At 46.5% G+C, this 23,950-nt stretch overlaps 1 protein-coding gene across 1 annotated transcript in view; it reads right to left on the bottom strand.

The window, feature by feature from the left end:
* LOC119379583 (nose resistant to fluoxetine protein 6) overlaps window positions 1-23,950 on the bottom strand; it is a 274,495-nt gene that overhangs the window by 50,614 nt on the left and 199,931 nt on the right. The window contains exons 5-7 of the mRNA XM_037648887.2: window positions 19,529-19,632; window positions 9,398-9,568; window positions 6,417-6,510 (exon numbers count right to left, since the gene is read on the bottom strand). Of these exons, the coding sequence (XP_037504815.1) occupies window positions 6,417-6,510; window positions 9,398-9,568; window positions 19,529-19,632 (369 nt within the window). The remainder of the gene's footprint in view (window positions 1-6,416; window positions 6,511-9,397; window positions 9,569-19,528; window positions 19,633-23,950) is intronic.

Below are 23,950 nucleotides of genomic sequence, written 5' to 3'. Positions count from 1 at the left end.
CTGAGCTCTATGCTGTATGCCTGATTGCAAAGAAAGATATGCCGTTTGCCTTCAATTGTTAAAGCGCCCCTCACCAGGTGACATAACTAATTTGAGGTAGACACTGGAAGTTGTTGCACGCCCAATAAAGAGCATTATGCCACAAGAATATTTCCAATCGGTCCATTAGAAGCTGAGAAAATCAATGTTTTGAGGCGGCGCGAAACCATGATGCGAGGAGGCGAGCTTGAAACCCTGGCCGCTCGCCCCGCGTAGCCTTCGCAGGTCAAATCCCTTCCCTGCCCTCTTCGGCACACGAGCCCGCCTGCACACGTCATGCGCACACAATGTCACGAGTTCATGACGTGCCCAAACCAGCCCGAGCCCCCGAGACGCGAGCTGTATTGTGGCGGCGTTCTTTGCGCTTCACCTCTGCAAGTTATGCCGAATGCGCCCTCGCCGATCACTTGGCTTTCAACCTATTACTTAGCACGAAAGCTGCGACATTTGTACGGACGCGATACTAGCGGTCTGCCGAATGAACATCGAGTTAGACGCGGTAGGATAAATGGGCTTAAAGGGACACTAAAGAGAAACGATGAATTGGTTTAGATTGATAAAGTGTGCTCGGAGAACTCTTGTGTAGTTTATTTCACCACCATAGGTTTATTATTAGAGGAGAAAACCAAGCTCAAAGTTTCATTTTTAAATTTCGCGCCCTTTCGCGCCACCGGCTCGACGAAATTTCCACAAACTCCGTTATGTCAAGTCTCTGGCCCCCTTAAAGGACAATGTACTTCGATTTAACCGATTAGGAACTACGTAGGCCCAAGCAGGCGCCGTCAAAAATATGTGACGTCACGGCAAATGGTGCGGGAATTCCAAGGTGGCGTCGCCACCTATATTTTCTTTTTTCGCGTTTTCTCGCTTATTAAGCGTCTTCGCGCATAAAGCGTGGTGTTTTTGGTATTGTGGAAGACTACTTTACTAATGCGAGAAAAATCGTTTTGCTCTTTAGTGTCCCTTTAATGAGCGCTGGAACGCGGTAGAAAATTAGTTTCGTTGTAAGGGGTGGCGTCTGCACGATGCGCAATGCGCGAGCACACGAACGCATGCGAAACGGAGGTAGATTAGTCTCGCATCTCGCTGCGATTCGCAGTAAGAATTAAAAGAGAAAACGCACACATTCCGTCTGTGTGTTATTATTGCTCTCAAGTTTTATTCGTCTATTCAAGCAACAAATTACACAAACTACACATGTCGTGTCAAATAATTGTCGCAGTGTCACGCGCTACTGTTGGAGACGTCAGAGCACAGTCGTCTACGCAGAGGAGCGACGTCACAGCACTACCAACTACGTAGGGCCATTCCATCGTGTACGTCATTCCCTCATTCTCTGGGCGCGCGCCCGCGAGAAGAAGGGCAAGCAGCGTTCAGCTTGAAACTTGACCCATTTCCGCGGCGCGTAGCGTCGCAAATTTTCGCAGACGTGATCGCGAACGCCCAGTGCATGCATTGCGGTCGTCAGCTCAAAATTGTCAAACCTGGTGAGGGGCCCTTTAAAGGTCCCCTAAATCACCCAGAGGTCGAAATTTAGTTGTGGCGTTGCAGTTGTGCACGAGTCTACAGCGAACGCGTTCATCGGCTCGTCTGTCCGCCTCTTGAGTGCCCTTCCTCAACGTCCGAGGTGGAAACGCAAGGAGCGCGCGCATCTGCCAGCAGAGGAGCACGCGAGAGCGAGAGTCTGTTGGTGGCTTAGAGGCCTGGCGTTTCTGCCCACGGAGACGAAAACGTTGCGGTGTAGAGATACACAGCTTCGCAGTAACACGTTTCTTCGCCAGGAATTTCTAATTTCTCTTTCTTTCGGTCTTTCTCTATTTCTTTCGCTTTCTTTCTCTTTATCTGCACTCGTTCTCTCACCGATCAGAGTTATTCCATCCCGGGCCGGAGAAATCGACGCACGTGTTTTGAAAGCGAAACAGAAGATGAAGAGGAGGACGAATAGAGCACGTGCCGATTCATGATCATGATAGTTTCTGTTCGCACTACCCGCCGCAACGAAAAGCTTAAAGAGCTCCGCTCTTAAAATAAAAAGTGCTACACATATATTGGTTCTGCGAAACCATTCGGTTTCGTATTTCATCCATTTGTTCCCACTGCGTTAAACTTCGGTTGGCACGCGCTCGACGTTCTCCAGGCCGACACGAAAGTCACGTTCGCGGTCTCGCGGAAGTTGTACAGCGTGTTCCACCGCCAAAAAGAGCCCGTGAGCGTGTTCATAAAGCACACGCGAAATTTTTAGGGGCGAAGCATCATAGGGTCTAGGCTTGTCCGTTGTGTAGTGTCCGTGCTCACGGCACAGCACCGTGCAAAATGCCATAAAAAAGTTTAAAATAGACTAATATCAATCATAATTGCGACAGAACAATATAAAACACCTAGAAGCACGAACCCTTTATACTAGTCGGCGATTTCAACGTAGACATTAAGGACCTTAGGACCGAGCTTTGTCGTCGACTCTTTATGTCACTTTATGTCACTCACTTTAGATTATATGGGGTAACCCTCGGGTAACATATGTGAGACACATAAAAGGTTGAACAGTACACTAATACCAGGGCTGGGCAAAGATACTTTGAAATTGTATCGCGATGCGATACAAGATACTCAGGCAAGAAGTATTGGAGATACAGATACAAGATACTATCGCAATAATTGTATCCGATACGATACTTGCCAATTGTATCTTAAGATACTTCGATACCTTCGCAAATTTGTTATTAGAGACCCGCATAACGTAGTAGCAACCGCCTATGCACGAAAAGGTTTGCTTCAAAATGTCTTTAATGTGACCAATTTCGTCTCATTTTAATGAAATGTCTGTTAGTATCTCAAAAGTTTTGTCCTTCTTGCTCAAAGTCCATTAGTTAACTTCCGACAGAACTTATTGGAGTTTGCTTCGGCTGCTTAACAGGACATCTCTTCATTGACAGCGGCTCTTGCTTGTCATTTTTGTAATTGATGGGAGTCGCTGCTCAGCTTGCCGACCAGATAGAGGTCGCCATCTAATCACAGGAACTTCAATAAGAAGCCTTGGCACGACGGCGCAATTACCGGTGTGGAGTTTTACCTTGTCTGAAAAAGGCCGTCTACGCAATACCGAATCACTGGTGTACAGTAGCAACAACGTTGCTAGCTAGATTTTTCGTGAAGCATTGTGTACACTTAAAGCTCATAAAACTGCAGTGACTTTTCATATTCTACTTATCTGCTGGCGTAAAGCGTTCGTTATCAATATATTCACTAACGTACGATCTTTTAACATTTTTTTTTCAACGAGAGAACATGTGCACCCCATAAATGCCCAATACCTATTGTATTGTCACGTAGTGGTGACGATGAAGAAGGCGGCAGTCACTCTGGTAGAGACGAAGCAGCTCATTGGGCAAACTTGTGCCCAGAAAACAAAGCAACTCATAGTACAAGCAAGGCACGCTGTACACTGTTAGCGCCAATAAAAGTCGTCGGCCTTCGGTATTCTCATCATCGGCGGAACGCGTGGTCTTTTATACATCAGTGATCGAACCTTCCAGCGTTACCGCTGGTGCTCGCGTAAGCTCCCGAATGAACTAGAGTGCTCGCGCCTTGCGCATAATTTTAATAATAAGTGTTGCGGTTTTGCATAACAAAACCACGATGCAATTATGATGGACGCCGTTGTGGAGGGCTCCGGAAATTTCGACCACCTGGGGTTATTTAACGTGCACCTAAATCGAAGTACATGGGCCTCAATTTTCGCCTCCATCGAAAATGCGACCGCCGCGGCGGGGCCTCGATCGACAGCAAGAAGAAAAAGTTAGGCTACACGAAGATATTTTCTGTTAGGTAAACGCTTTCTCTATTAGATCTAGCATCGGTACTAGTGGTGCTACAATTAGTATCTTATTTGCACGTATGTCAATAGCATGTGAGTCTAACTTACATCCACAAAATCCTGCAAATCGCTGATGTGTTAACGCCACGAGACGCAAAGCAACCCTATGCTTCAGATTTCGTAACGAAGCACCACGCAGGAGAGCGGCATCAGAATATGCGAGATAATCGCCGCATGCGTTGTGGTACGCGGCACTGGTCAGTGGATCAAGGTGTCATGGCACTGGCACAAGTAAAAAGAAAAAAAAAATCGAGAAAAAATCTAGGCGCGTGAGCTTAGCATAGACGTTCGCTCTTGCTCTGTCGAGACTGCGTGAGCGCTGTCATGTTACTCTGCTCAACCAAAACGGACGCGCACGCCTCATCGCCTGCCCTCACTGGTGGACTCTGCCAGAAAGACAGAATTATGTCACTGCCCTTAGTTTTGTTCAGGTGGTTTAGTGGCACCAGTACCAGCTTGAGAAGTGGAGTTGACCCAGCTATTAATAATTGTTTCGTAGGGTGGTGTTCCTATAGGAGTATCTTGTATCTTAAGATACACGATACATTATTGAATGCAACGGAAATACAGATACAGATACTCATCTTGCGAGACGTATCGCGATACAGATACAATGTACCCCAAGAGTATCTAAGATAGTATCTAAGATACATGTATCTTCGATACTGCCCAGCACTGACTAATACGAATCATATTTGTGACAGAACAATATAAAACTTCTAAAAGCACAAACCTTTTATATTAGTCGGTGACTACAACGCAGACATTATGGACCTTAGGGCCTAGATTCTCCCACTTGTCATCATTCACTTCGTGGAGATGCGTTCCATTTTTTTTTCTTCTAAATTGCAACTGCACAAAACCTCGCGGCTCTGCAGCAAATGATTTACGGTTATAGTGGCACTACAGCGCCTTTCTACTCGGCTATACGCCGTGCATTGATATTTATTTTATTTATTTATTAATATTGTCAACCGTCTTTTGGGGGTTCTTACAGGAAGGGTAGAAATAAATACAAACAAACCAAACAAACAGGTATTTCAAGTGGCAGCGTAATCATTTAAATACATGTCTAACAATTTTTCAAATTGGCAAACATCACTTGCATTTACCACAAAGCTTGGTAAGGCATTCCAAAGTTCAATCACAGCTGGGAAAAAAAGAACGAAACACATCACTGCGAGCGAAGTATGGTAGTAAAACATAATTGTGATTAACACGACTGCTTCGTTTCCCTGGCAGCTTCAAGTACTCATCTTTGTTAATTTTTAGCTGTCCATGCAGTATCCTAAAAATCCTGCCTTCTGCCTAGTGATTCTGCCTTCGTGCTTCTAGTGGTTCCAGTTCACATGACTCTAACATCGGCGTGACAGAATCTAACCGGTGGTACTATATGTGCATATGAAGTGCACGGCACGGCGTTGAACTTTTTCAAATTTTTTTTCAGGCTGTCCTGGTGAGGGCTCCGCATGACCGAGGCATATTCTAGTAGGGGCCTAATGAAAGTTTTGTATGCCACCAGTTTTATAGAGTGCCCACAAAGTGAGAGCCACACATTAGAGTCATCAGTGTGGAGCAGAAGACGTTGGTCGAGAAAGGTTAGTTAACAGGGGCGTGGCCATTGGGGGAGGGGGGGGGTTCAACCCCCCCCCCCCCTCCGAAATTTTTCAATTTTGTTTGCTTATATATACACGCACACATACAAACGCACACACGAACATACATAAAGTATGGTTGAACCCTCCCCCCAAAAATATTTCTGGCTACGCCCCTGTTAGTTAAAGACTGATTTATTGTCCTCGTAGTCGCCGACGTAGAACCAACGCTGTTCATTTGCTTTTATCAGTGGACCGCAGGCCGTACAGTTTGCCGCAGGCCGCACAGTGGACCGTACAGTTTGAATCAGACTTGTCTAGAGCGGTTAGTCTGCCGCTTCAGCCGCCGTTATTTGCAAAAATATGCAGAGTCCAGCGCCGTAATGATGCTAAACATTGTCATACCGCACGTTAGCTCCTCGTGCTCTAATTCGAGCGTGAACGGAATCTCGTAGCTCACGCGAGGTAGCAGCTGCGACGGCGCCAGCGTCCACAGCCACGTGCTCAACCGCTCCAGACAAGGGTGATTGAGACTGCACAGCTCTCAAGAAGTGAAACGAGGTAATTGCAGAGGTTCTCCTTTTTTTCCATTCTAGAACCATTTTAGTGAAGCCTGCACGCTTCGTGCCAGAGTAAATGAACGCGGGAGATAGACACACACTCTCATGTGTCTGTGTAGGCGTACATGGCGTAAAGTTAAGCGAAATATTCCCTTATACTCGCCATCACATGACACAGAAAGTTCTTAACGACGCGCGCTCGCATTATAGTGCGCGCGGTGTGCATTGCATTGGGGGGAAAAGCCGCGGCTTTCCCAAAATGATATGGCCTTACGGTGTGCGCGGCCATGCAGCGTCGCTGTGCGTTCACCTTTTTTTTTTCTTGCATGCGCGCGGGCATGGACTCACTTGAGAAAGATTAATGTGTCCGTGGCCAGCGTCGAGTTGATGACCATCTGAAAGGAGAAGTCCTTGGCAAAACCCACGGCGATCATCAGATTTCCTGCGGGGCAGACGGAGAAAAGGGATGAGACCAGGGCAGGCCGGAGGACGATAAATAAGCCACGCCTGGGCAGCGCTAACATACACAGGGACTTCGTATTCCGGACTAGGAATATAGCGGAAATGGGAGAAGAGTCCGATTCTCCTCTTTTCTTTCTCTTGTCATCTCCGCTTTGGCCACATCATCGCGCAAGAAGAAAAGACAGAGAACATGCGACAGCCAATGTCAAAGCAGCGCGTCGTGTATACTGTAATGAAAGGCTGTAGTGAGCTCGTGTCGCCGACTTCTTCTGCTTTTTTTGTTGTTGTTGTTTCCGCAATTTTAGCTAATCAACCACCACACATGCTTCACAGCAATCGTTTTAATAAACAAATGTTCTCGCATTCGGCCACCTTTCTACGGGTAACTTGAAGAAGAATAACAGAAATCTCGTAAGAAGACGTGTCACCAGATTAGTTGACCCCAGCTTTTCGGCAGCAACATACTGTGTATACCGCGCTGTGCCCTCTTGCGGCCTTCGCCCTATGATAACTGCACAGAAGACTTGTTTCAGCTTGAAACGTTGACTGCACGACACCCACCCCTGCGGCTCTGCTGTCGTCGCTACACTGACCGTGTAAGCACTAGCGAACACTTCACAATGGCGGATAGAGCCTGAGTACTTACTAAACATACACAGTATATGCATATGTGCCGTGACTGGCGCGCAGCGCCATGGAAAGCCCGACGTGGCGCAGCGTTTCGTGTGCGAATGCAGTCGTTCCCACGTGAGCCCCCACCCCCTTTCATTGTTTTCGTTCACGGTACACAACCTTTTTCCAATCCACGTCCTAGTTATCACTCTGCTTGGCCTTCATGTAGGGGCGACATCGCCTCCGCTATGCGGCGCTTTCCTTAGCCCGCGTATACCCTTTCGGCAACGACGCGTTCCATAGCAGTGTCCCGCCACCGTGCCACAAATGCCCCCGCGTTTATGGCGCATATATTTTGCCGCGCGCCGCAGCAGCAGCAGCCGTCCTCTTATGAGTGAGCGTGTCCTTTTTTCGGCTACTGCGGCACTAACCCCTCGGAGTCGGAAGGCCATTTTTCTTCCTCGCCGTCGCATATTCGAGCAGCGGCGAATACCGCGGAAGACCGGGCGCGTACGAGAAAAGGAAAAGTGATTATCATTCCGCCCGGCTCACGCGTCTCGTTCCCCTCGGCGACCAAGGCTGATTGATTCTGGCCGGGGTCAAGGCGTCGGCGTCTCAGCCCTGCCTCGGCTTCGGTTATACCCATCCGCCGCTGCCGCCGGGAAACGTAAATACGAGGCGTCAAGTGCGCGTCCGCCGCGCCGATTTCCGTATGGATACTACTTGTTAGGTTTGGGACCGAAGGGAAAGAAAAAATAACAACGAAGAAGCGTAGATTGTCTTTGCGCTCGCTAGACTCTTCTCGGTGTTGCGCGCTTAGTGTAGCCCTTAAGCCTTCTCAGGCCCTTGTGGGCTGCGTGAGGACGCTAGGAGAAAGAAAGAAAGAAAGAAAGAAAGAAAGAAAGAAAGAAAGAAAGAAAGAAAGAAAGAAAGAAAGAAAGAAAGAAAGAAAGAAAGAAAGAAAGAAAGAAAGAAAGAAAGAAAGAAAGAAAGAAAGAAAGAGCTACAAAGGGAGAGAAGAAATTACTGGTCCTCTCGACAGCAACCAACTCTCTAGCGACGTCTCTGGAAACGCCGAGAGAGGTTTACAGACGAAGGTTCTCTCTTACTCGGCCCTCGCCGCATACGCCTTTCGGGGCTTATAGTATTTCCGCGTTAGCGCTACTCTTCGTTGGTGTCGTTATCCCTGCGCTGTTAAGACCTCTCTGCTGCGACAACCCGGCGGACGGCACCACTCAAGCGCAGTTCCCATCTGGCTGCTTCGCATTGTTTCCCGAAGGGGACCGTCGCTTTTACTTCGTCGTTTTTTTTTCTTTTTTCTTATGGAAGGATAGTGCAATAGCGTTGCGCTTCATGAAATGCACCAAGATGATTGAGCTCACTTTCCTCTCCCCGGCACTTGAATGAAACATAAAAACGGAGGTAAAACCTGACTCGCGCATTTCCATGTTTGCTTCCCTGAAAGGGAAGGGGGGTGGGGGGTGGAGAGGGACAAACAGAGACAGCTAGTAACGTGCTATTTATATTGTTTTTGAAGTGTAATAAAAGTGTTTTTGCTTAAGCACTCGCAAGAGTGGCGTGTTGCGTCTCTGCGAAATTGAAAAAGGGTACACTTACGTTCTCATCTGGAACATGGCGAACGTAAAACTGCAGGATAGATAAAGTCGAACGAGAGATCGAATCGGGGCATGACCTCTTGTCACGTCTGACATAGCCCGTCTCATTAAGGAAGGACTCGTAAATTGGTTGTGGGTGGCGCGACTCTCCAAACTGGACATGGGAAGCCAAATCCGCCCCTTTCATTTTCCTGTGCTGCCCTTTGCCGTTTTGGCATGGTCTGCCGTTTTGGCAGGGTTGTCCCGGCACCCACCGGTTGTCCCGGTGGGTGCCGGGACAACCGGTATTGCCAGAAGCAAAGCCTCCGAGATGAAGGGACGTTTCGCGATTTTTCCGCTAGGGCAGGGCGCATGCGCCTGGGCATCGTGAGAAAGGCGGATTGGCGACCCTTGACCAGGCCCGGTGAGCCGCATTAATCCATATAACCAAGAAGCCTTATTTTATTAAAGTTGCTTCTCTCTCTCTGTCTCCGTGTGTGTGTGTCTCTCGTTCTCTCGAACACCAATTCGGTACTTCTTGTCACATACACCGATCCCGTCGGCGCAGCTGCACTCATTGGCTTCGCACCTCGAATGTCGTGTACACATAATCAGCAATGACACGTATTTTCAAGCTTCGGCACGCGCGTGTGCACTCACGGAAGAACTGGTAGTTGACGAAAAGGAAGATGTGGCCCAGCATGAACCACAGCAGCGTCAGCGAACGGAGTCCGTGCAGGGCGCTCAGTGGGCCCAGGCTGGTCTCGGGCCGGAAGACGCTGCGCAGGCTACGCACCATCGAGAACGACGTCGTGAAGCGGGACAAGAGAGCTGCGGGTGGTAGAGCAACGACAGGAACACATTGAGCGAGTTACGCTGTAAACAGAGTCTCACTTAATTTGTTAATGGTGCTTGCGATACAGGCAATCAGCCCCGATCAAGATTTCGCTTATATAGATCGGTCCGTCAATCCCCCAGGCACGCAAGCAATCGGTTTATCTATCCATCAATTAATCAGCTCTCGTGCGCTACAGGGCATGGAGGGTTTAACGCCGGGACAGCTTTGACTGAACCCGCAACACAGTAATACTACTACTACTACTACTACTACTACTACTACTACTACTACTACTACTACTACTACTACTACTAATAATAATAATAATAATAATAATAATAATAATAATAATAATAATAATAATAATAATAATAATAATAATAGTAATAATAATAATAATAATAAATTGGAACATTCGGATTGCCTAGCGTTTTCTCGCACCTTAATGCTTCTCGTATTGTCTCCTGTACTTTATTACCGATGTATTGAGCCCCGCCACGGTGGTCTAGTGGTTATGGCGCTCGACTGCTGACCCGAAGGTCGCGGGATCGAATCCCGGCAGCGGCGGCTGCATTTTCGATGGAGGCGAAAATGTCTGAGGTCCGTGTACTTAGATTTAGGTGCACGTTAAAGAACCCCAGGTGGTCGAAATTCCCGGAGCCCTCCACTACGGCGTCCCTCATAATCATACCGTGGTTTTGGGACGTTAAAGCCCAGATATTATTATTATTATATTACCGATGTACTGAGATATTTTACTAACTATCCTTTTTTAATTGTCCCTGCCCTTACATCATTTACGGCCGGCCTTGTTGATAGCCTAATGCACATTTCTGAAGAAAAAAAAAACATTTCCGGCAAATGTGACAAGACCGTTGATGATATCCTAAAAAATCTTTCTTACACGTTGTAAAGATGCAGCGAAGCCTATACTGGCTATAAATACCGTTGATTTCCATGCAGTTAGGCTCGCCGAACTCGATAGCCACGCACACATCACCGACGCACGGTAGAGCGTTTCGTCTCCCTGGTGCTAACTATCGCTCTAGTTTCACGAAGGTTTACAAATATGAGTTCAATTTTAACAGCCAAGCTTTTAAGCTATCGGAAACTTGTGCACCGTCGTCAAAAACACCACAGCGGGGTATGCGCCACAGGAATTGGGCAAGCCGCACTTCCGAGTACAGCAGGCGCGAGCGTTCAACGAAAACTCTGCTCGGCGAAGGGGAGCACGTGAAACACGTGAAAGAGAGAGAGAGAGAGAAAGAGATAGAAAGAGAGAAAGATATAGAGAAAGAAAGAGAGAAAAAGAGAGAGAAAGGGAAGAAATAGAGAGAAATAAAGGGAATAAAGACATAGAGAGATAGAGAGAGATAGACATAGAAAGAAACAGACACGAAAAAGAGATAGAAGGAACAGAGAGCAAGACAGAAAGAGAAAGAAAGAGAGTACCAAAGAAAGAGAGAGAAAGAGAAAGAAAGAGAAGAAGCAAGAAAGAGAAAAATAAAGAGCAACAAGGAAGGCCGCCCAGCTGCGCTCTTCCTTCAGGCTTGGCACCGATAGTGCGAAGCTGCCACAGGCAACCTATACACTTCCTGTCCCCTCTGCCCCCATTCCGCCGAATCTACGTATCCTGTACACCGAGTGTGTAGGTTTTCTGTATACGTCCAGCGGTTGCTCCGTAAATTTGGTCCAGGAGACTTTCATGAGGCCTGAGTATATGCAGACATTCTATTCGCTTTGTGCAGCTGCCGTCTATATACTACAGAATTTCTGTGGTCTGGATATGCGCTGTCAACAGTGGTTATGCAGAGGCTAATTTTTAAAAACTGTACAATTAGGTGGGTTTCTTTGCTACCATCAATGGAAAATTATTTGGTGATCCACGCACTACGTTGATTTCAATGAAACAGATTTCGCCTCCGTGGACTGATGAGTCATAATTCTTAAAACAGCAGAGCTGCTCAGAGGGCCGTTTTCAGCCACCTCTATCATGACTACGCATATAGCGATAGCGCTAATACCATTAGTACTTGTGTGCGGCGTGTCTGTGGAGGGTTGGACGGCTTTCACAATTCTGTATTTGTCATTTCTCGGGAGTCCTTATATCGTGCTGTAGTATATTGCTCAAGTGTTTCTGGTTGTTTTAAAAATGATTATCATGTTCCATTCAAAAATTTGGCACTGTTCGCAATTTGACATTCGCAAATTTCACAGAAAAACGGCAATCATTTTTGTAAGAGAGCGACAGTATCGACACAAACTCGAACACCCGGCAATAGGGCTATAAATTCTGGCTGACACCTGAGATTCATGGAAACCGTGTATAACATAGAAGCCACGTGCTGTTCACTAAGTGTTTTAATCTGCAATCTTTGTCATGGTCACTTCTTCCATCGCGGGCAATATATCAGTTGCCATTCCTGGACGCGCATGCCACAAGGTGCGAGCTCCCTGTGATGACCTCTCATTGGGGCACCGTTTATTTGAGGAGCCACACTTGCGCAAAGGTCATATGTCTTTCGTTCAAGCGCTCGTGAAGAGGCCATTGAATCTGCGCGCGCTCGAGCCGAGGGCGTCGGCGCTTCCCACAATACCGGCACGTCGAAAAGTCGTGTTCTCCGGTGTTTCAGCTGCGGTGCGTCGGAGACACTGGCCGACGCGTTAAATATAGAACGCAGTGCAACTCGTTCTTTCGCTGCACATGGCTCACCAACAAAGCATGGTATACACACGTAGTCGCTGGCACCTTCTTTTTTTTTCTCTGTCTCTCTTGTTTTTGCATTCTTTGTGTCCCCTTCAAGCATTTTCGCGTGTCAGCCGCACACGGCCGACATTCGGCTGTGCGGTACCGGCCTAAAATAAGAGCAGAGCCTTCCCACGGCTTGTTTACGTGACCCGAATCATAATAATCAACCACTCAGGCTTGTTTTTTTTTTTTCTTTTTTTCCTTCTTCTGCACTTTTCTTTTGCATTATAGTACACTATATCGTCGCCAACGACGCGACGGCCCCTGGAATAATAGCTGCGACAAGTGCGGTCCCGCCAGCAATAACGTACGAACTGTATAGTACGCCTATACACATTCGGCCGCTACTGTTCTTTTGTTTAGGTTTAGGAACAGCAACTTCTTTGTATTTCCTTTTCCTTTTGTTTCGCCACGCAGTTGCAATTGTTGCCGGTCGAATTGACACCGACACGCGTCGGTTTCCAAGTGAAGTGAGGGAGAGATAGGTGAGAAAGGGTGAAGAAGTCAAACAAACAGCGAAAAGCAGTAGGCAGCCCTTGGCCAATGGTCCTGGGCTATTTTAGACTCCACCGCGGTCTTTAAGTAGACAGTCGATGATGCCCTGTTCTACACGAATCCCATCGCGCGTCCCGGCTGGCCTTCGTCTCTTTTTCGCGCGGTTCTCTCCCGCCGCTGTCGTGTGATACAGTCGGCACCAGTCCCAGCGCTGCGGCGTGTAGGCGGAACCCCCGTACCTGTAGGTACGAAGGGACTCGTGCACGGCACATGGCGTCGAAGCAGCAGGCCGCACACCGCCCCGCGTTCACCCTTTCTCGAGCTGTATACGCGCTTCTGACGTGGGAGCGAGACCGTCCGAGAAAGCGGGCCGCGAAATGCAATCCGGCACGCCAACTCTCGGTTTGTGGCACGCACGCCCCTTTTTCGCCGGAACAATGTACCGCGCCGTTCGTGTTTTCTCTCCGTGTTTGTGGCGGCGCATCAGGTGTGTTCCCGGCTCTGAAAACAGTACACACGGGTTGCTCCTTGCCCTTTCTTTCTTTTTTTTTTCTCTCTTCGTGTTTCTGTTTATAGAGCAGTTTTCTGTGCCGTTGTTTTTGTCTTTCGTTTTCCTTTTCGTCCTGGAAGGGGGCCGGGAGGGGAGCCGGCAATTCGTTGTACCATTTCTGCCTCATCAGGATTTCTGCAACTAAGTGCTCTGTTTTCGACATTTTTTTTTTCAGTGCCGCAGTGTGCCTCTGTACGAGTGGAATTATACGTTGATTTCGCGAGCATTTCAGTGTCTGTCTCTACCTCTGTAGCAGAATGCACCTCTTTTTCAAATCAATTTTTGTGCTTCTGATGTAAGCTCTCAACGAGTGCACTCGACAAATAGGCTCTTGCACATCATATAAGTCTATGGTTGGCTTACTTGTTTACTGTGAAAACATTTCATATAGTAAAATACTGTAACACTAATCATTAAGATACCGTATCATTAAGATACCGTAACTCAAGGCTTAAGTTTTTGTATCAACTGATTAACGGCCATTATCAAGTAGACATAGCTGATATTTTTTCTTTTTCTTCTGGCTACTCTACCAGGCAGAGACATGACCTCACCATAACCCCCTTTCCCACACGCAATAATTGCTTTAAGTATTCATTCTTTCCTCGCACCATAGTCGAGTGGAATAAATTAACTAATGCAATTGTTTCAGCACCCTCATTGGCATTGTTTTCATCGAAATTAGAAAGTGCACTAATCAGTTAAATCGTAGTACATACTACTGTACATGATTGTTAAATGTATTCTTGTATTTTTTATTGTATGTTTTTGCCCGTTGAAGTATTTCTTTCCCTGTATTCATTGTATAACATGTATACACTATATGTCATTGTACTTCATAACTAACTTGATGTACCACCCTGCTAAAATCACCAAATGGTGATTCCAGTATCTGTAAATAAATAAATAAATAAATAATTCTTCTTCCAACACACTCATTTGTTCAAAATGTTTTCTTTTTGTTTGTTTGTTTAATACGAGACCATTTCAGTCGGCCACGCTATTCCTGGGGCTCATTCAGACCATTTTTGGACTGACTTGGTTTATATCTGCTCGCAAGACGACGACTCGGGAACCGTCGTTGAACAAAAGCACTGTTAACATCGGGGCTTCACATTCTGTTCCCACGACGACTAAAGTTTAAAGAATGGGAACCTATGGAAGCTACCGAAATGACTTGTTTTTCAGGACAAAAACGGGGCCGCCTGAAAAAAAAAAAACAGACGACAACCCTCAAATCGCCCGGAGATGTAAGTAGTACGAAGACATAGCTTTCTCTTGCGCCTGTCGTTATGTCTTCGCGTGAAGTAAAACATGTTCCAAAATGACGTTTTCTACAACGCAGTCACGTATTTGACCGTAGTATCTCGATAACACCCATCGTATCGCGCCAGCACCCTGTGTGCGCCGTGGCCGAATCGGTTAAGCGACCATGCCGGCAATTCGCGCGTAATCGCGGCGGTCCGCGTTCGAATCGCATAAGCGTGTATTAACGCGATAGCGTTAAAGAGCTCGTATCGCAGAAATTCCGCCGTCGGCGTCGGCACCGTTGGTTGTGAGCGAAAAATCATCATCTTGTCCGTGACCGAAAAATCGAAAAAGCTGCAAATAAAATAAATAATAAAAATGTTTGGTCCGAGTGAGAATCGAACCCAGGCCGTCTGCGTGTCAAGCAGGTGTTCTACCACACACCCACGCCTCTGCTTGGAGCTGCACTGAAAGTAACTTTCATGCATCCCAAAAAAATCACAGCATATCCACGGAGTGAATGATGATGAGTGGGCGAAGCTGCGGAGGTTCATCGGTAAACCGTGAATCTTCCGTGAATTCTGCCCAGTACATCATCACCGACGTGAGATCGGGCGCGTTTATACTAAAGGTTCGATGAGTTATGACGACTTGCAGCTCACTTTAATTTTACATGTACGCTGTGAATTTTCATTGTTTAGAAAACCATTGCTTTAGAAAACATCTGGCGTCTTTCGTTAAGCAGCTGGCGTCTTTTCGTTTTGCTTTAGAAACATCTGGCGTTCTTCCGTTTTGCTTTTACAAAACATCTGGCGTCTTTCGTTGGTTTATTTCATCAATCAATGGCGTTTTGAACAAAATTTTTATTGTTTAATCACGCACAGGAGAAATCTCACCAGGCACTACCTTGGAGGTAAAGAATAGCTGCTAATGGGAATGAGAGACAGAAGAAGTCGGCTTTTAGCTACCGCTGCGAATTTTTTATTGTTCAACAACGCGCAGGAAAAATCTCCCACCGGCACCACCTTGGAGGTCAAAGCGTAAGACTGGTTACGCACTACGACTATGACTACGAGGGACGAACGGGTGCCGCCTTAAGGAGCTTCGCCCCTAAAATACGCATCCTGTATACCGGTGTCACAGTACGAGATGTAATATGGCAGTAATATTGCGTGGTACAAGCGTACATTGCCATCGGGCGTCACACCACATCAATATCATAACGACTTGGTGGTTTAAAGACAGCCACCCATTGCAAAAGGCACACACATTACTGCGCGTATTCCCTTAAGACCACGTAGTGGGTGCATCGCAGCTTCGAAAAAGGTTCTCGTGCATAATTGCTCCTGGTTTAAAGCGTGCTACCCATTACATAAGGCACACACCTTATTGCGCGCATTCTGTTAAACACTCGTGGTGTTCGAAGTGCGCACTAGGGGCAGGACATTGCTATCGCGTTCAACTCTTAAAGGCGAAGCTTAAGCGTCCCCCAATTTTTAACCTTCCTTTTTTTTTTTTTTTACAGAATCGCTGATGTTCGTCGCGGTCGCACAGAGGTTACGGTGCTCGGCTGCTGACTCGAAGGTCATGTGTTTGATCCCGGCCGTGGGTCTAGCATTTTCGAAGGAGGCGTGTTCGATGGACTGTTTGCATCACGCCTTTACCCCCGGAAATCCGGGGACAAAAGGCAGGCCGTGGCGTGACAGATCCAGTTTTCACGGACATCAGCGTTTAGTTCGCGTGTCTTCCACCGCATGGCCTCTATCTTTTTGAATCTCGCGCGAAGTCGACAGTTGTGTTACGGCACGAAAAAAAGAAAAGAAAATACCATGGTTTTGGGACGTGAACACCAACATTTATTATAGTGTATGATGAAAATGACTGACAGGTCACGATATGAAGATTCCGGCAGTATACAGTCGACTGTAAAGAAGAATAAGACGGATTTCGCATTTGAATCATCTTAGGCGAAAGCATAAGGGACCATGTGACGTTTATTTGTTACCGTTGCTATAGTATATGCGAAAAATAATGTTCCGCTATGAAACCAAGCACCTTTCCTCAAGATCACTTCCCTATTTGGCAAAAAGTCCCTTTTCGACAATGTTCTGACCTAAATTAGGCGTTAAAGCCCTTCAGATAAAGCCGAGAAAGTAAACCGAGAAAGCATAAAAGTAGGGCTAAAAATGAATATGCTGAAGGCAAAGTTAATGCTCAATAGCCAGGCGAAAGAGAATGAGTTCACGATGGAAACAAACCACTGGAGTCGGTAAAAGAATATGTATATCTTAGCCACTTACTAACAGAAGAGCCTACTGACGAAACGAAAATTCACCGACGAATAAGGATGGGCTGGAGCTCACACGGCAGACACTCTCAAGTAATGACGGGCAGTCTGCCGCTGTCCTTAAAACGAAGGTTATACAATCACTGCGCAATGCCAGTTTTAACATAGGGAAACGCCGTCGAAGAAGGCCGCGAGTTAGATGGAGTGACGAAATTAAGAACTTATAAAGGGAACGGCGCGCGAAGACGAAGTACGAAGAAATACAATTCCATTTCAGAACCATTCTCGCCGGTAGGCACTCATAATCACCCCTTCTTCTGTTTCCGATCTTTCTATTTGCTACCCACCAAACAGGGTAGCCAACAAGACGATTTTCGGGGTCGACAACATCACCTTCTGGTTTTCTTTCGTTCTCTGTCTGCCACCGGTCGTGTATAAGCGTCGTTGCTTAATTACACGTGAGGGCAATAGCTTGATCAAGTTTAGTAAAGAATATTAGGGGTGTTTGGCAACTTAAGTAGGGCCCTCGTTCGCTCAGGTAATTTTCCGATTGAATTGAACGGCGCGAATATGCTTGTTCTGCGACACAAAATAAGTTTCAGTTTCAGATCTGTTCCAGGCCGTTTGTTGTATAAAGGTGTGCTGTGATGGCAGTATTCTAAAACTTACTTCGTGATAGACGGTTACACTATACGCGCACTCTACGTCATCATCACGACAGTATAATGTGCGGCGTTTTTTTTCGTTTATTTTTTTTTTTTCAAAGAGAGGCAAGTTCACTTCAACTGAAACTGAGAAAAACGCAATTTTTTGCTACTAACAATATAGTCGGGCCTGCTCCAACAATTTTTTGCCAGTCTGTTCCTCTCCCCCAAATATTTTAAATCTATATTGCGGCTAAAATCTATATGGCCCACTATCGTCGGTGTTCAGGAGTAAATTTGCATTTGCCTCTTATAGATTGGAACATTTCATGTGAGCTTGAATTAGCTCGCAAAAGAAGTCTAAAACGATTCGAATGTATACGGTATAGTAATATTTTGCGATAAAATTAACATCATCCTTGTGCTTCCGTCGGTGCCGTCCTTCGGCGCATGGGCGTAATGGGCATGATAGACTTGAAGAGCGAGTAATCCTTACTGCCAGAGGCGCACTATTCTGGACTGTCGGGAGCGTTTTCTTGTTCTTGGCATCTATTGAAGGCCTTGAAAAGTGCTCCAGCTCCTCTTCTTCTTCTGAGCTCGTTTTACGCCGGGCCATTTCGGATCACTTCTTCTTCAAGGAATAGATCGGTGCCCAATATCTTCGATGTGAGGGTGATCAACTGGGCGTGTTGCTATTGCATGATTCGATATATTAGGCGCGAAGTGGACACGGACGGAAAAGGCGCCCTGTGTGTGTCTCCCTTTCCGTCCCGTGTTCACTTCGCGACTAATATATCGAACCAACATCTTCATTTCATATACGGTATCTTTTATTTCAAATATACCGTCTTGGAGCGAAAGAAGGCCATGATATACTGTAGCGCTAACTCGAAAAGAAACACTAAGAGGCAAAAAGAAGTAGTAAAGTATAGGCCTCGTAGTCTTTATATTCGAGTTTTGCCCTACAACATCATGTCCTTCAGTTAGCGCCAACTCGCCCTAGAAAAAACTAATTGTGGAACATAAAAACGATAGAAAGGCAACTATAGGACACAAATGAAACTGATTGAATGAGACTATGTTGGTTGTTTCGGTCACGATTGTTGACGCAGCGCTGGCGCTGGGGGGGGGGGGGGGGTACGCTCTCCTGCCTCCCCCCCCCCCCCCCGTATGTGCATGCTTATGGTCATCAACGAAGCACCTCCTGAGGTCTGGTGCTGTATTTACTACGCTTCTCGTTGGCAAATATACATTTTTCCCAGCCGCTGGCCTCCTTGGCTAGAATGGTTTGGAAGACACAATTTCAGTGCTGTAAAGCTGTGGGCTGCAGCATCCAGACCAACGGCGAATAGAGAATCTCCGAACGATAACGTTTGAAATACGCGCTTTTTTTTTCTTTCATTCTTTAAAGATCACCTAGAACTACTACTACCACAGAACAACGACTAGCTAATACTATCTACTAAAGTATCGGAAGCTTTTCTTCCTTAACGTGCATCGCCATTTTTATGGGATTCTCCGATTGACACGTTAGTGTGAATTGCTCTGTCACACGAAGCGGCGAGAAATGGGCGAACAAGTGATGTTCATATTTAAAGCAGGGTAAAAGATGGAAGCACAACACAACGAAGACCACAGGACAAAGCGCTGGAGTGCCTTGTCCTGTGGTCTTCGTTGTGTTGTGCTTCCGTCTTTTACCCTGCTTTAAATATGAGGCTTCGCCAACTCGCCCATACATCCTTTTAAAGGGATGTTCTGGCGAAGCTCCTTGTTCGCCGATTTTTACGTAACTTCCCGCCTCGATAATCCCTTGGACTTTTGCCTTGTCCGAATTTCCATCACACTAACGCTTTTAACAACACACCAGCATCGCGGTACTAACCGTGAAGCCGCCTTCGAGGTACCAAGACGGGCAACAAATCCTTTCTTTGTTTCTTTTTACACCGATTCCGAACAATAAGCAGGCTGCATTATACTCACACTCGGCTTCTGCCTCTTTCTTTTCAGGCTTCCGCATGGCTCTTTTCACCAAGTCCACTGTAGTCGAGGCTAGCGCTATGGCCGTCAGGATGCACACCAAGGTCCTGCGAAGGCCACACCGGGATCAAGATCACCAGCTTGACCAAGTATGCCATAAGGACAAGACCGCTCCAGGAGCCCGCCGGCTCGTGTTTATCGGCACAAGGTTGCCCACTAAAGAGTTGTTCTACCTTTGGCTGTATTCTTCTACAGCGAAGCTGTATATATGCCGAGGCGAATGAATGAATGAATGAATGAATGAATGAATGAATGAATGAATGAATGAATGAATGAATGAATGAATGAAAAACTTTATTAATACAAAGGAAGTCTCCCGGCGAAGGTGGGGCCCTCAGTCCAGGGCCCCTGTGGCCTTTGCCATCTTGCGAAACGGATGTCCGCAGGCAGGATGTCCCTAGCGCCGGTATGTCCCGCAGAAATTCAACAAGCCCCGCCACCCATAGCTTCTCCACTAAAAATGAAGAAGTGTCCGCGGGCAAAAACGTACGTGCCACAAAAATTTGGCAAACCCCACTACTCACCACTGGTCCACTAAGGTGTCGCGAAACGGATAACGTGGCAAAAAGATGCGTGCTGCTCAAATGTAAAGCTTTAAGGAAAAATAAGCTTGATTTTAAGGGGCTTTCTGTGCCTTTCTGTACTTTTCATCGAAATTCAGTGTCACCTCTGTGCTGTGGGCTACACAGCTTCGCTGGTCATTCACCTTCACAGAGTAGAACGGATCCGTGACAAACCCAGTGATAAACGCCGGAGCCACCCCTTTCAGCTTTTTAAACGTCATTACAAAGGGTTGGTTGGTTGGTTGTTCCTTAGTAACCTGGCGCAGCCCACCGCGGGGGATCGGCCATAATTCTTCATGGTCATCAGCCACAGCATCAAAAAAGTGCACATAATGCCTTCCAGATGTGTAGCGGATACCTAGCTTCTCCGCAGAATCATGAATAATGGCGTAGTGAATGCTTCCCTACTTCGCAAAAATTGTGATAATTTATGGCATAGTGGGTACCTTGCAAGTTTACTTGCGTATTAGTTGTCCCAAGGGAGTTTTCAACGGGCTCTGGAAGGGCCGCTCCTTCATCTTTCGCGGTGACTGTGCTGCGTGTTCAGCGCAGTCCTGGCGTTTTTCTTAATTTTTGTTCTTCACCGTGACTAAAATGAGACATTATGTCCGCTCGTAAGGATAAGATATAGAAGATCCATACATAGATGCTAAGAGACAAACCTCTGATGCCCACTTCGCTCACATCATCCCGCTATTTCTTTATAGTATAGTTGATCAAATACTGCCGCTGAAAACAAAACCAGCGGCATTGTGGAAGGCATTACGTTGAGCACCAGCGAGAAGACTTGATTATGGAACAGCACATATAATTAAAATATGGCGAATGCATTCAGTGTCGGCGTCATGTATGTGTAGAAGTTATGCGAGATTCATGTTTCTGCGCGCGCACGTGCGTTTGTGTGTGCGTGTGTGTGTGTGTGTGTGTGTGTGTGTGTGTGTGTGTGTGTGTGTGTGTGTGTGTGTGTGTGTGTGTGTGTGTGTGTGTGTGTGTGTGTGTGTGTGTGTGTGTGTGTGATTTATTTCATCCTATGCTCCGCGGTGACACAGTGACTATAAAAAATGTGAAGCACGACGTCGCCGGTTCAATTCCTGGCCGCAGTGGCCACATTTCCATTGGGCTGGAGTGTATAATCGCTCGCTTACATAAATTTAAGTGCACAGTGAAAAAAAAAAATGACTGGTGGTCAGCATTAATTTAAGTCACCAATCATACCGCCTTTCACAGCATCTGTGCTGCTTTCGAGTATTAAGCCCTATGATTTGATCATCCTATTCCATTTCTTTTAATCATTGCGCAAAAAAAAAAGTTTCCTCCATTTGATGTTTATGGCAAGAGTGTGTCTTCTCCACGTGTTCACGATGTGTACTGCATGGCGTGCACACAGCTGTATCGCAATGAAATTTATGTGCACGCTGAGCCCAGTTATCTCTATCACCCAAAAGTGACCTTGAACTCCATGCCGTCAGAATGAAAAGATAACGTAGCGAAGCAAACTGTCCCTGATATTTGCGAGCGAGTTGTCGAAGTACGGAAGTAGACCCAGGAGACAAGCTTCTAGCGTCCTTAAGGAGATAAGAGAGAGAGAGAAGTATCGGAAGTGTGCACGGGGCAGTGAAGTAAATGTTAAGAAGAGGTTCAGCCTAGTGATAAAATGGAAACGAAGCACGCAAGTCTGCTTGTCGCTGTCCTAGAATAGGAGAAAGGCATTCGTGAAGATGGCATTGCAAGCTTACTCAGTAGTCGTACGAGAGGCTCGCAAAATACTCTACTTCGAGTCACCTGACACGAGAAACGTGTTTGCCGCAGCAGGAGCACACCTTGCGTCACAACTACAGCGTGAGCGAAATTGCGTTGTCCTTGGACCAAGTGCTCGCCGTCGCGGCACTTTGGGTGATGAGTTCACGTTGACAGGCACACTCGAAGCCCGGCAGTCTTACCACCGTACACGATGTCTTTTTTTGCCCTCTTACATCATATCGAAATTAAATGAACAATACATAGCAAGACAGCCTTCGGTAATCTCCCCAGTTTCTCGAGCGTGGTTGCGAAAAAGGAAGGAAGGCTACAGCTCGAGTAAGATTTAAATCTTAAAAACGAAGTTCGCTCTTCCTCGAGACGCACCTACACGCGCGTTGTGTACACCAATGTCCGGCGTAAAGCAGTCGTACCTTACTTTCGTCCTACCAGAACCATATTCCTCTGCAAATGTTTAACAAGGGGCTTCAAAGGGCTGTCAGAAGGTTTCCTCGTCAATTCCTGGCCTGCCGCCAGCGTATTAGTGCGAAAGGCCAAACAGCTTGCCGCGCCTCCCAGTCGTCGTTACGAATTCAGACTGATTGCGAAGCCAGCTCACGGCATATAGTATTTTCGCCGCTCTGGTATGGCTGAGTGACTTTCGCGAAGTAATTTTTTTTTCACATGGCCGACAACGCGCTTTGTGACGACTGTGGCAGCGAGCAGACCTCACAGCACATCTTCTGCGACCGTCCTCGCTACGCTGAGTAAAGACGATCGCTCGCAAACGCTCTAGCTCGACTTGACCACAGACCGATGTCGGTAGCAGCCATTATGGAGTGTCATCCTGATAAGTCATCGAGGAGGCAGTGTTAAAACTTTTTAAGGACAATAGACTTGCACGAACGGCTGTAAACTAAGAGTAATGTCGCATACCGCACCAGACTGACGGACTGTGACATTGTGTGTGCTCCCTGTCTCTTTCTGTATACCTCTAAATCTTAAACTGCCCCATAATTTTTCCCAGTGTAGAGTAGCAGACCGGTTATTCCAAACTGGTTAACATCCCTGCCTTTTCTCGTCTCTGCTGCTTTCCTTCCTTGACCCATAGAGTTTCCTACAATACTTACTAGAGGGAACTCTGGCGCTAGTGTCTATGGGAGCTGCAACGCATGACGCTTCAGCCAGCATGGGAATGATGGGTAGTACACAAATTTGTCTAAACTTCGTACTTTCGGCTCCGTTTGGCTCCGCGTCGGCTGCATCCGCTTTGTCGCAAAACGAAGTTCAGCAAAAGTCAGCAGTTTCACTTCGCCACTTTAACTTCTTTAGGCTCAGCGATTCAAACCTGGTCACGAAGTTCACAACGGTCTATTCTTTTATCCGAAACAAAAGCCAAAACACACAATAAACAAAGCCACAAGTACGTTTGAAGCCGCAAGCACGAAGACTAGGCAAATTTGTGTACTACCCATCATTCCCATGGTAGCTGAACGATCGCAGCGCCAGAGTCCCCTCTAGTTAATTTTAGGAAACTCTATGCCTTGACCGACAATAAACCATATATATATATATATATATATATATATATATATATATATATATATATATATTATATATATATATATATATATATATATATATATATATATATATATATATATATATATATATATATACATCATTGCATTTCTGCGAGGTCTACATCAGTATTACCCGGAGTGGGCATGATGCAGGCGATGTAGGGGCACTTGAACAATGCAGAACGTTTCATGCCATCAATAAGAGCTAGAATCTTCGATGGAAATAATTGTGCAATAGCACTTCGGATGTCCGGAATATTATAATCCAAGTGTCTGCTTACTCTCCTTTGGAGAAGTAGTTCGACCGCCCTAAATCAAAACAGTCAGTACTATATGTGAAATTACGTAGAGCGGTAACTCTACGTAGCAGCAGGTTTTCCATGGCGCATAGAAGCATTAATTCGCAGGTTGAGACTGGAAGGAGCATATAGACACAGTTTTCTTCGCAGGATAGGCCACACTAATTTGCCTCATCGAGCGTG

The sequence above is a fragment of the Rhipicephalus sanguineus genome, chromosome 1 (assembly GCF_013339695.2).
Source record: "Rhipicephalus sanguineus isolate Rsan-2018 chromosome 1, BIME_Rsan_1.4, whole genome shotgun sequence".
Classification (NCBI taxonomy): Eukaryota; Metazoa; Arthropoda; class Arachnida; order Ixodida; family Ixodidae; genus Rhipicephalus; species Rhipicephalus sanguineus.
The sequence above is the reverse complement of the archived record's forward strand: the minus strand, read 5'-3'. Positions and strand labels throughout refer to the sequence as shown.